The sequence below is a fragment of the Antechinus flavipes genome, chromosome 6 (assembly GCF_016432865.1).
Source record: "Antechinus flavipes isolate AdamAnt ecotype Samford, QLD, Australia chromosome 6, AdamAnt_v2, whole genome shotgun sequence".
Taxonomy (NCBI): Eukaryota; Metazoa; Chordata; class Mammalia; order Dasyuromorphia; family Dasyuridae; genus Antechinus; species Antechinus flavipes.
The window spans coordinates 211,093,914-211,105,939 of NC_067403.1; the positions used below are offsets into that span (position 1 = coordinate 211,093,914).

At 41.6% G+C, this 12,026-nt stretch overlaps 1 protein-coding gene across 7 annotated transcripts in view; it reads right to left on the reverse strand.

The window, feature by feature from the left end:
* Window positions 1-4,608: 4,608 nt before the first annotated feature.
* Window positions 4,609-12,026, reverse strand: part of IRAG1 (inositol 1,4,5-triphosphate receptor associated 1) — a 143,532-nt gene continuing 136,114 nt past the window's right edge. For all 7 annotated transcript variants that reach the window (XM_051964784.1, XM_051964785.1, XM_051964783.1 and 4 more), the window contains 2 exons: window positions 11,185-11,307; window positions 4,609-7,655 (listed from right to left, as the gene is read on the reverse strand). In XM_051964784.1, coding sequence (XP_051820744.1) covers window positions 7,412-7,655; window positions 11,185-11,307 — 367 coding nt within the window. In that variant the 3' untranslated portion in view covers window positions 4,609-7,411. The remainder of the gene's footprint in view (window positions 7,656-11,184; window positions 11,308-12,026) is intronic.

Consider the following 12,026-nt stretch of genomic DNA (forward strand, 5'->3'; position numbering starts at 1 on the left):
ATGCCTATAAAAGTTAGGCAGCCACTTCCTATTTATTCAGCTAAGCCACATTGGGTACCAAGAGGGAGACAAATGTGGATCAGATGTCTGCCCATAAAGAGCAGACTAGCTAGTATAGAGATTGGTCTCAGTACACCAAAAATGAGTAATAGTTGACCTCAGCATCAGAAAAACAAGGGTTCAAGCCCCACTTTGTGATATCCTAGTTGTCATGATCCTGGGTAAGTCATGTAGTTTCCTTAACATGAGTTTTTTCCAAGACTAAAATGCAGGAATCTCTAAAATTCTTTTTAGTTTATCTAATCATCTAATTATTTATCTTTTGAATGTAATTATCTATTTATAATCTAAGGAATTAATGAAAAGAAAGGAGTGAGCAGACTTGTGGAGGAGAAAGAAATTTGTGACCAAAGATGAACTAGAGACTATTACCGATCACAAAATAGAAAATTTTGATTATATCAAATTGAAAAGCCTTTGTACAAACAAAACTAATGCAAACAAGATTAGAAGGGAAGCAACAAACTGGGAAAACATCTTCACAGTTAAAGGTTCTGATAAAGGCCTCATTTCCAAAATATATAGAGAACTGACTCAAATTTATAAGAAATCAAGCCATTCTCCAATTGATAAATGGTCAAAGGATATGAACAGACAATTTTCAGAGGATGAAATTGAAACTATTACCACTTATATGAAAGAGTGTTCCAAATCATTATTGATCAGAGAAATGCAAATTAAGACAACTCTGAGATACCACTACACACCTGTCAGATTGGCTAAGATGACAGGAAAAAATAATGATGAATGTTGGAGGGGATGCGGGAAAACGGGGACACTGATGCATTGTTGGTGGAACTGTGAACGAATCCAACCATTCTGGAGAGCAATCTGGAATTATGCCCAAAAAGTTATCAAATTGTGCATACTCTTTGATCCAGCAGTGTTTCTATTGGGCTTATATCCCAAAGAAATACTAAAGAAGGGAAAGGGACCTGCATGTGCTAAAATGTTTGTGGCAGCCCTGTTTGTAAATTGAATGGATGCCCATCAATTGGAGAATGGCTGGGTAAATTGTGGTATATGAATGTTATGGAATGTTATTGTTCTGTAAGAAATGACCAGCAGGATGAATACAGAGAGGCTTGGAGAGACTTATATGAACTGATGCTAAGTGAAAGGAGCAGAACCAGGAGATCACTTTACACTTCGACAACGATATTGTATGAGGATGTATTCTGATGGAAGTGAATTTCTTTGACAAAGACTCAATTTCAATTGATAAATGATGGACAGAAGCAGCTACACCCAAAGAAAGAACACTGGGAAACGAATGTGAACTATTTGCATTTTTGTTTTTCTTTCTGAGTTGATTTTTACCTTCTGAATCCAATTCTCCCTGTGCAACAAGAGAACTGCTCGGTTCTGCACACATATATTTTATCGAGGATATACTGCAACATATTTAACATATATAGGACTGCTTGCCATCTAGGGGAGGGGGTGGAGGGAGGAAGGGGAAAAATCGGAACAGAAGCAAGTGCAAGGGATAATGTTGTAAAAAAATTACCCTGGCATGGATTCTGTCAACATAAAGTTATTATAAAATAAAATATTAAAATTTAAAAAAAAAGAAAAGAAAGGAATGAGAAGAGAGAGGAAAAAAAGAGATTTATTTAAGCAGTGACCATTGAAAGAAAACACAATTGTTTGGTTAAGAAATAAAAGTTATCCTTATAGAATAATGGCATTTTAGGGCATAGGAGTGGATGAGATAAGAGAGAGAAGGAGAGATGGAGATAGAGGCAGAGATTGACAGAGAGGAAGGATGGAGGGAAAGAGGAAGAAGAAAGAGAAAAGGGAGAGAAAAGGAGAGAGGCAGGCAGGAAAGTGAGGGAGATAAGTAGGTAAGTAGATAGATAGAAGGAGGAAAGTGATAGATGATAGATTGAGGAGGAGGAGATGGGAGAGGAGAAGAAAAAGGAGGAAGAGGAGGAGGTAGTAGAGAAGGAGGAAGAGGAAACGAGAGACATAGAATGAATGAGTAAATAAATGAAAAAGCATTTATCAAGCTATATACTATGTACCAGATCTTGTGCTAAATGCTGGAGAGACAAATACAAAAAGCATCACAGTCCTGGTTTTCCAGTAATTTACAAATATAGGGAAGTGGTGGTCAGGGTAAGAGTAGTGTCATGTGATGGAGGACATTTTCTGGGAGGAAATAATCTACAACATAGTCTGCAACAGAGAAGGCAAGGCAGATGAGGATGGAGAAAAGGGGCACGGGATTTGATAGCCTCAAAGACAAAGCATTTCTTGGGAGTGGTGAGGCCAATGAGTGGGTGGTGAGGCGGAAACTGTGAGGGACTAGAACATTCCTAGGAGAAGTTTGGCAGGGAAAGGAAATCCAGAAATAGGATGAGAGGAGGTGGTGGGGTCAAAGGAAGAGAAATACTCTTTTTTCCAAATTTTTCTAAAGTTGGCCATCTCCTAGTTTTTGTTTCTTTCTTCCAGTTTTCAGGAATTTGGGCTGAATGAGAAACTGGGGCTGAGGTTGAGAGATAGGATTCAACCAATGGCAATAGTTAATATTTCTAGAGTTTTTTTTTACATTTGCAAGGTGCTTTACAGCCATTGTCTTTTTCAATCTCCATAGTAAATTTATGAGGTAGTTGATTCAGGTTGTAATAAACCCATTTTATGGGTTTATTGTAAGCCCTCCTAGTTCCTATTCCCGTATTTCATTGACTGCTTCTATGAGGATGAATTGGAAATCCCCAAGTCCCAACCTCATGTATCTAAATGTCTATGGGGTATTTCCACTAGGATGAATGTAATTATCTATTCATTATCTAATGAATTAATGAAAAGAAAGGAAGAGAGAGAGAGAGAGAGAGAGAGAGAGAGACAGAGACAGAGAGATAGACAAGAGAGAGAGAGAAAGAAAAGAGAAAGAGAGAGTGAGAGAGAGAGCGAGCAAGCGAGAGAGAGAGACAGAGAGACAGACGAGAGAGAGAGAAAGAAAGAGAGAGAGAGAGACAGAGAGACAGAGAAAGAAAAGAGACCTACTCAAGTCTCTTGCAGTGATTGAAAGAAAACAAAATTGTTTGGTTAAAAAATAAAAGTTATCCTCATAGAATAGTGGCATTTTAAGAGGTAAGAATGAATGAGACAAAAGAGAGAAGAAGAGATGAATGAGTGAAAAAGTGTTTATCAAGCTGGATATTACGTATACAAATTACTCCCATCATGTCTAGAACATTGTATTCCTAAAAGCACAATGCCTCTTCCTGACTTTATTGCTTTTACCACAAATTAGCCTGGGCCAAGTCATTTAATAACACGATAGCCCTCACCTGTAAAATAGATATGGTACTTGCCCTGCCTTTAGCACATGGTTGTAATGATGTTAAAATTAGATAGTGAATGCAAAAAGACTTTATACACATAAAGCTCCCTATGAATGCATGGTCCTATGACTGTATGTATGGCTTGCTACTTTCTTTTTTTGGGGGGGTCTTGCTGCTTTCTTAAAGTTGGTGGCATTTCAGTCAATGGGATAGACTGATGAGGGGGAGGGGGAGGAGGAGGAGAAGGAGGAGAAAAAGAAGGAGAAGAAGAAGGAATAGAAGAAGGAGGAGGAAGAGGAAGAGAAGGAGAAGAAGGAAGAGTAGCAGGAGGAGGAAGAAGAAGGAAGGAGAGGGAAGAAGAAGAAGAAAGAAGAAGGAGGAGGAAGAGGAGAAGGAAGAAGAGGAGAAAGAGGAAGAGGAGGAAGAGGAAAAAGAAGGAGAAGAAGAAGAAGGAAGAAGGAGGAGTAGGAGTAGGAAGAGGATGAGGATGAGGAAGCAGCAGCAGCAGCAGCAGCAGAAGAAGAAGAAGAAGAAGAAAAAGAAGGAAGAGGAGGAGGAGGAGGAGGAGGCAGAGGATGAGGAGGAGGAGGCAGAAACAGAAAAAGAAGAAGAAAGAAGAAGAAGGAGGAGGAGGAAGAGGAGGAGGAAGAGGAAGAGGAGGAGGGGGAGGTAGAAGTAGAAAAAGAAGAAGAAAGAAGAAGGAGGAGGAAGAAAAGGAGGAGGAGGAGGAAGAAGAAAAAGCAGAAGGAAGAAGAAGAAGGAAGAAAAAGGAAGAAACAGAAGAAGTTAGAAGAAGAAGAAAGAAGAAGAAGGAAGGAAAAGGAGAGGAAGAAGGAGGAAGGGAAGGAAGAAGAAAAAGAACAATAACAAAAAGAACAAGAACAGGTAACAGCCATTTCATGTGACCTCATTAGGGTGATTTTTTTTTTTTAGACAAAGCTACTGGAGTGATTTGCCAATTCTTTCTTCAACTCATTTATAGAGGAGGAACTGAGGCAAAAAGATTATGTGCCTTGTTCAGGATCACACAGCTAGGAAGTGAGATCAGATTGGAACTCCTATAGATGAGTCCTTCTGGCTTTAGGCCCAGTGCTCTGTGCACTGTCTCCAGCTGCCCTTCTCAGCTTCATCACTACAACTCTTCTCCTGCCTCTTTGGTCCTCAGTTTGGGGTCAGTGCTGGATTATGGTCTTAAATCTACTTATGGAAACGCAAAGATGTGACGCATAAAGGATCTGTCCCAGTGACCACGAGAGAGCTTTGGAAACTACTTTTATTTTCAAACTCAAGTACGTGACACTATTCAGTAAAAGGCTGGCACACCTGTGTGGATTTAACGATGCTCGGGACTTCAATAGCGTGGTGCACTGGAGCAGTGCCCTCCGCCAGTCTTTCCCACTCAGGCAGCCATGAGGTGCGGCACAGCAGACATATACGTGCTCCCTTCGAGCATAAGGACGCCCATTTGTTGTCCAGTTCGTGGCTACAGGAAGAGCAAAAGGCAGCCAGGGGCTCGTGCCCATCTGTCATACTTTGATGGACCAGAAGTCATTTCCTTTGGAGGGAGGTTGAAGTGAACTCCAATATCAAAAGATGCTTTTTTAACTAATTTGTTACTGAACCTCTTCTCACCTCGGTCCCCTCACCTTGAAAGTGGAAATAACAACACCTTTAGAGTTTGTTCTGAGGATCAATTGAGATAGTTCTAGTGAAGTGCTTTGCCAACCTTAAGATTCGAAAGAAATGTCAACTGTGATTATTATTAGTAGTAACTTCCATCTTGTCCTCAGGTGTGTTTCCACCAGCTCCTTGACTATGTATGTGCCGTCTTCAGCACGGAGACTGACACTTCAGAAAACCCTCAAACAGGGGTCATTGCTCATGGCTTTTCCCTGTTACTTTATTATGTCCCTCAAGTCTTTTTAAAAAATACGTTACTCCTTATCCTTCTCTCTCTCTTTCTCCAGTGAGAGTCCTGGCTTTGGACCAGGTGAATCCCTCTCTGTTTCCCCTCTCTTTTGGGAGGTCCCAGCTTTGACTGAAAGATGGGGCTGGGAATACCTATTGGGTGTGCCCTTGCTCACTGGAACATGGCCCCAGGTGTGTGGCCGCTGCCTGCATCCAGGAATTTTTCAGTTTCTTCTCTGGCTTCCTGCTTTCCAGGACTCCACGACAGAGGCCTCTGGGCCTAAAGGGGACACCGAGGCAATCCAGATCTACCTTGTCATGTCTGAGCTCAGGCTGAGAACCCATGTGGAAATTCACTCTAATATGCACAGACACACGGATCTAGCCCTGGAGGCTCCGGCTTATAGTCCCATTCTATTGTACTATCCTGCTTCCTCTTTGACCTTTTGGTACATCCTTGGTCCATCAGCCTTTGGCTTCATCTTTCAGCTGGTTTCCAGCCATTATTCAGGATGGCCCATGGAAAGCAGTTGGAGGTGGAGTGGAGGGGGGCACAAATGGAGTTTGGTGAGTCCTGTTAAAGCTAAGCTATCAAACCAAACTCTTCTCAGCCTTGGAAACAACACCAATTTCGGGAGTCTTCAGCTCCTCTCACACGTGAAAAAATGGAGAAATATCACAGGAAGCAAAGGGAGACTCCCGAAGGAGGGATTTCTTTTCTCACGGATGTTCTTTGCCCAAGATGGTTGAAGTCAAGGAAGATGGAGTTGGAGTCTTGGGAATTATTGGAGTCAGGGAAAATGGAGCAAAATCCTGAAGGGACAGAGGGGTTATTGTTCTATCTCTGCCTTCAGTCAGATCTGGAAGCATCTCCCCAGATTGGCAGGCCCAGGTGAGAAGAATGAGAGTGTCTCTTCGATTCCTGTAGGCTCACTGCTGACAGATTTCAGGATTGTTTTCTCCAGGGGGCTGGTGATGCTCCAAGAGAGCGCGTGGGAGGGGGCATGTTAGGTGTGTCAGGCTGAAGATACCTTCTCCAAGCCAAGGATCTGCCTGGGACTCAATCCTTGCTGGAAACTTTCTACTGAAGGAGATGAGTTAGCTATTTTCAAAGGTACCATAAAAATCACCAATAAAAGGGGTGACATTTAAGGGGTGTCCAGTGATGGAAAATTCTCAGCGAGTCAGTGGGCTTTCAATACTTTGAAAAAAAATAAAACCAGTTTACATCACAGAGTAAACGGGTTACTGGTTACTGCAGCACACTTGGTAATTTGTTTATACGAGACTGATCTTCATGATGGAGTTAGTAGGGACTCCTCCCAAAAGGTGGATCTACCATTGTGTGTGTGTGTGTGTGTGTGTGTGTGTGTGTGTGTGCACGCGCACACGTAGGAACATTTTTATCTATGTTTTCCTTTTTCTTTTTAAATTTCGAGATACATACAATATGGATTAACTTCTGGGAGAAACCATTCCCACTCTTGTGAAAAACAACTTTAGGAAGAAGGAAAAAAGGGTGAGACGGAGGGGTGGGAAGTGTACAGAGTAGTGCCATGGCCAGAAGCTGGAGCAAGCAAAGGGTATCAGAACTGGGAGGGACATTCAAAATCAACCTTCTCACTTTATAGAGAATGAAAGTCAGATTCAGGGAAAGTTAGGTGGCCAAGGTCAAGTGACTAATTAGTGGCAGAGCTGGGATGAGAATCCACATTTCCAGACCTCCAGGTCAATGCTCTTCCTGCTCTCTCCAGCTTTGACATCAGCATTGAAGCTACTGGGTTAAAATCTCCCTCGATAGCCACTGAGAGCCTAGAAAATAGGTTGAAGAGTCGGTGCCATATCTGATCTTCAGTAAAGGCATTCTGGTGCTTCTCTCCTAGCTGCTTGAGTGAAGGGGCTCTTCTCAAAGGCAGAATTCCACGGAGAAAGTGAAATCTCTCTCCTCCTTGCCCTCTCCCCTGGCCAGTTTCATTGGGACTTCATATTCCATCAGTGATGGTGAATGAAAAGCATCCCGTCTCACTCCCAGACAGGTGGAGCAGGAATGTCAGATCATCAACACACCCGTGTCCCTCACTGTGTTTAACAACTGGAAGCCAGTGACACGCTGGGCAGGGTCACCCACCAGCTGGATGCCCCGTCATCCTTTATTGCTCCGCGGGCTGCTCCTGTTGTAGGCCTGAGTTCCACCAGGAGTCCCGTTGGGAGGCAGAACAAGTGGCTTTTCCAGGCGTCCCCTCCGACAGTTCGGTGCAAGAGTGATAGGAGTTGTACAGACCCAAGACAACTGTGAAAACAAGAATGGCCGCTGCCACCATCCAGATCACGTTCCAATGCTGGCACAGCTTGGGGTAGAGTATTTGTAAAAAATGAATCAAGGCTTCAAGTTTGCTGAAAAATAAAAGGGATGGGCATTTTAATTTGGTGGATACCTCTTTCCCCATGCTTGCCACTCCCCAACACCCAATGGACACACTTTTCTGTTAATGAGACCGTCTAAAGCACAGACCATTTCACCATTTAAGAATAAATATTTATTTTATTGTTATTAAATTATTAAATATTATTTTAGCTACCTAGGGGCAGCTAGGTAGTGCAGTGGATAGAACACAAGTCCTGAAGTCAGGAGGACCTGAGTTCCAATCTGGCCTCAGACACAACACTTCCTAGCTGTGTGACCCTGGACAAGTCACTTAACCTCAGCAAAAAAAAAAAATAATATTTAGACTCAGACAGATAAAGAAACAGCCCATATCTGGTACATATTGGCTGTGTGACTCTTGATTGTAGAGGGTTGCAGATAGCAGGTTTCCTCTGCACTGAAGGGTCTTATACCTCACCCAGAGTTCCCCCCCTGCGTATGACCCTTTATATCAAGTTACTGGATAATCTCTCACTGTTTTAGTTCACTCTAAAATTATAAATTGTAGTGAAAATACTGATCTTCATTGGTAGAAGGAATTTCCTCATTCAGGGGTTGAAATCTCAGTTCCAGTTCCTTATTTATTTACTTCCTATTGAGTGCTGGGTTTTTATTTTTGCTTTCCTAAAGAGGCAGAGTTGGAAACGCTCCAGGAATCCCACAATTATGAAACATAAAAACACTATAAAAATAATGCAATTATACCCATTTTCCAGAAAAGGCAATTGAAACTCAGATCAAAGCATTTGCCATTGGTCACATGGCCAGTAAGTATCAGAAGGAGATCATTTGAGTCTTCTTTGCTCCTCGGCTTATTTCCTCTAGACTGTGCTTTTTCTCAGGAAGGAGGTATGGGAGAGGCTTTCTATCTAAAACAGTTTTCCTGAGATCATAGATTTAGAGGTGGAAATCCTCCTTTCCTGGCACTTCTCTCCTAGCTGCTTGAATGAAGAGGTTCTTCTCAAAGGCAGAATTCCTTGGAGAAATTGAAATCTCTCTCCACTTTGACCTTTCCCTTTGAGCTAGTGTAAAACTGAATGAAAAGCATCCCAGCTCAGGATAGAATAGGATTTGATTTAGAAATCCTGTCATTAACCATCTCATTTTGCAAATGAGGAAACTGAGTTCTGGTGACTTGCCTGAGCGCACACAGGTTCTGAGCTGTAGAACTCAGCCTCCATATCTCTAAGCCCAGCATTGTTTGCACTGTACCATGTTCTACTTCCCTTGGTTCCAGAGGATTGAGGCTGGATTTCTTTAGGACTTTAGGACTGGGGGTGGATGCTGCTGGCAAGGGACTAGAGAAGGGAGGAGCATGTTTTCTGAACCAAACCAGCCAGGGTGTGTTTGTAGGGCATGCAAGAATTCAAAGCCCTCACTGAAGAGGATGGTTTGTGGGGCTTCCGGAGAAAGCTAAGTTTGTTTCCTTTGTTTCCAGGAAACAAAAAGGAGATAGGATGATGAGATCTAGGCAGCCTTTGCATGATACCTACCTACATCATTCTGGCAAGTTAATCTTTCTGAACCTCACCCACAAAATGAGGGAGTTGCTGCTAATGACTGCTGCAAATCTATGACACTGTGGTTCTCTGATTTTGGGAACAATACGTGGTGGGGATTCTGGAGAAATTTGTGGAGTCCTGTCCTAACCCAACCTTCCCTCATAACTCTACCAGACAAAGTGGCTGATTATCTGGGCTCAGCCACTGGGCAGTCCAATTGTGGATGGTAAAAGGTATGACTAAACTCAGAATACTTTGGTTTCTAATATTTAATGGTAAATAATGGGGTGAAATGCAAAAATTCACAGTGAACAAGTTAGGAGGGAGCCCCACAGAATTTGGATGCAGAGTATAAAGGACAATGGTATGGATGAAGTACCCCAAAATGGAATTGATTTGAGTCTGGTCCTAGGCAAAGCAGTTTCCAGGAGTCTTAAGTGATCCTGGAGATCTGTTTGCACTTGGGAAGTCTATTGTTTCTTCTCAACCCCAACTTTCTTCAACCTGCAACTTCCTCCTTTCTTTATAAACACAGAAAACCACATTTTGATGTCACCAGATCATTTCTGCTTTTCCTTTCCTCCAAGTGAGCCATCCCTTTCTTTTAAGCAGTTGATTATTTTGCCTCTTGTTTTCCAGACCTTCCTTCTCTGGCAGTCTCTCCGATATAGCCTTTTTTTGAGCCTGATGGGAAAGTCTTTTGAGGGTTACTCCATTCTGAGATAATTCTTAGGAAAGCTATACTTTAGTGAAAGTTGAGTTTCTTACTAAAGCCAATTCAGTTCAATGAAATAAACATTTATTAAGCACCTACTATATGCAGGCACTATGCTAGATCCTGAGATTAAGCACCTACTATATGCAGGCACTATGCTAGATCCAGAGAATACAAGAACAAAAGTGAAAATAGTCTACCTTTTAGGAATTTGCATTTGGAGTAGTGCTGAAGAACAACAAGAACTAGCTAAGTATGTACTATCTATATATCTAGATATAATTTCAAGGGTTAAGAAAATACTAAGGGAATTAGGAAAGACCTCATATAGGAGATGGCCTTGAGTTTAGCCTTGAGGAGATCTAGGATTTCCATGAGGGAGGGGTGAAGATGGAGAATTAGAAGACAGTTTATGCAAAGTCATGGAAGTAAGAAAATGGAATATTGTGTCTACTGTGAACTGTAAATCCGCCAATTTGACTGGATTGTAGAGAAAATCATATGAGGGCAGTTATAAATCAGTCTGGAAAAATAGATTGCCAAATAAAGGAACCGTATAGTATCTTAGAGGTAAGAGGAAGTCATTGCGGCTTTTTGAGTAGGGAAGTGATACCATCAGACCTGTGCATTAGGGATTTTCATTTGGTAGTTGTGTGGATGACAGATTTGAGTAAAAACAGAGTGTAGAAAGGTAAATCAATTAAGAGGCTATCTCAAAACTAGGTAAGAAGTTATAATGGGCTAAATTAAAATGGTGGCAAGAGTGGGATGATTGGGAGAAAGGCTGTAGATTTAGAATTGACAAGGGAGGCTTAGAAACTAACTGGATGTGAAGGTGAGAATAAGGAAAGAATAGAGGAAGACTTCAACAATAGGAACTTGGCTTCATGGAATGAGGACTTGGAAGAAATAGGGAAGTTAAGAGGAGGACTAGGGTTAGAGGGGGAAGAAAATAAATCTCATTTTGAACATGTTGAATTAAAAATGTTTTTAACATTTCAAATGGTTTCCAAGGAAATAATAAGATGGAATGAAAATATTCAAAGTCATCATAATTAATGTTTCATCATTCATTATATGTATCCCTTTCCTTCCTTCCCTCCTTCCATCTCTCCCTCTCTGTCTGTCTCTCTCTATCTCTCTTTTCTCTCTTTCCCTCCCTCCTTCTTTCTGTATCTGTCTTATTTATACAAGACATCAATTTCCATTTTATGTTTGCCCTGTTCCCTGCCTCTTCCTTTAGCTTTGGGAAATGCTCAGGTGGCAACTAGAAACCCTCACCTGCTTTTTAGCTCCTTTTCCTCATCCTCCTTTTCTGGTCCTTCCAGGCTTTCATTTGTCTTCTCTTCTTCTTCTTCCTTCAGTTCCTGAAGCTCTTTGATTTTCTTTAGGCCTTCTTGATACCTTTAATGAAAGAAAGTGTTTTGTTTTATTTAGGGCTGGGAAAGGCCAGGCCAAGGACAAATTTCCCAAGTAGTTCCTAGTTCTGGGGGACTGTTAGTATCCAAAACTTCCTGTGGTTGTGGATGAGGGGAAAAGCCTGGAATGTACAATGAGGCTACCAAGCATTCCTAAAACTACTCCTGTCAATAGTATTTTCCCCTATCTCTGCTCTCATCCTTCCTGTTTATAGGAAATGTCACATAAAATGTTCGTCATAACCACCCCCCCCCAACTCAACAAAACATTCTCTTCTTTTTTGACATTTCCTCAATTTAGACCCCTACACTCCCACTCCACCCCATGTTGCGCCTGCATTTGCCCTCTGTCTTAAGGAAGGGCTGGCTTGATAGAACTTTATGTGCAGGAACAGAAGAAGGGGAAAAGGGACCGGAATAATTTCTAGGGAACTGAATCAATGTCAAACAGCATTAATCTCTCTCTCTCTCTCTCTCTCTCTCTCTCTCTCTCTCTCTCTCTCTCTCCCTTTCTCTCCATATATATATCTCACACCAATTACAGGAGAGGTTAAACAGATTTAAATAATGTAAAATAAATTATTTGGTAACTTTTTTGCATATGAAAAGTCAGAGAAGAATAATTATAATGATAACTTACATTGCTATAATATCTTAAGGTTGACAAAAGGACTCCCCTCATATCCCAGTGCCTGACATTGAAAG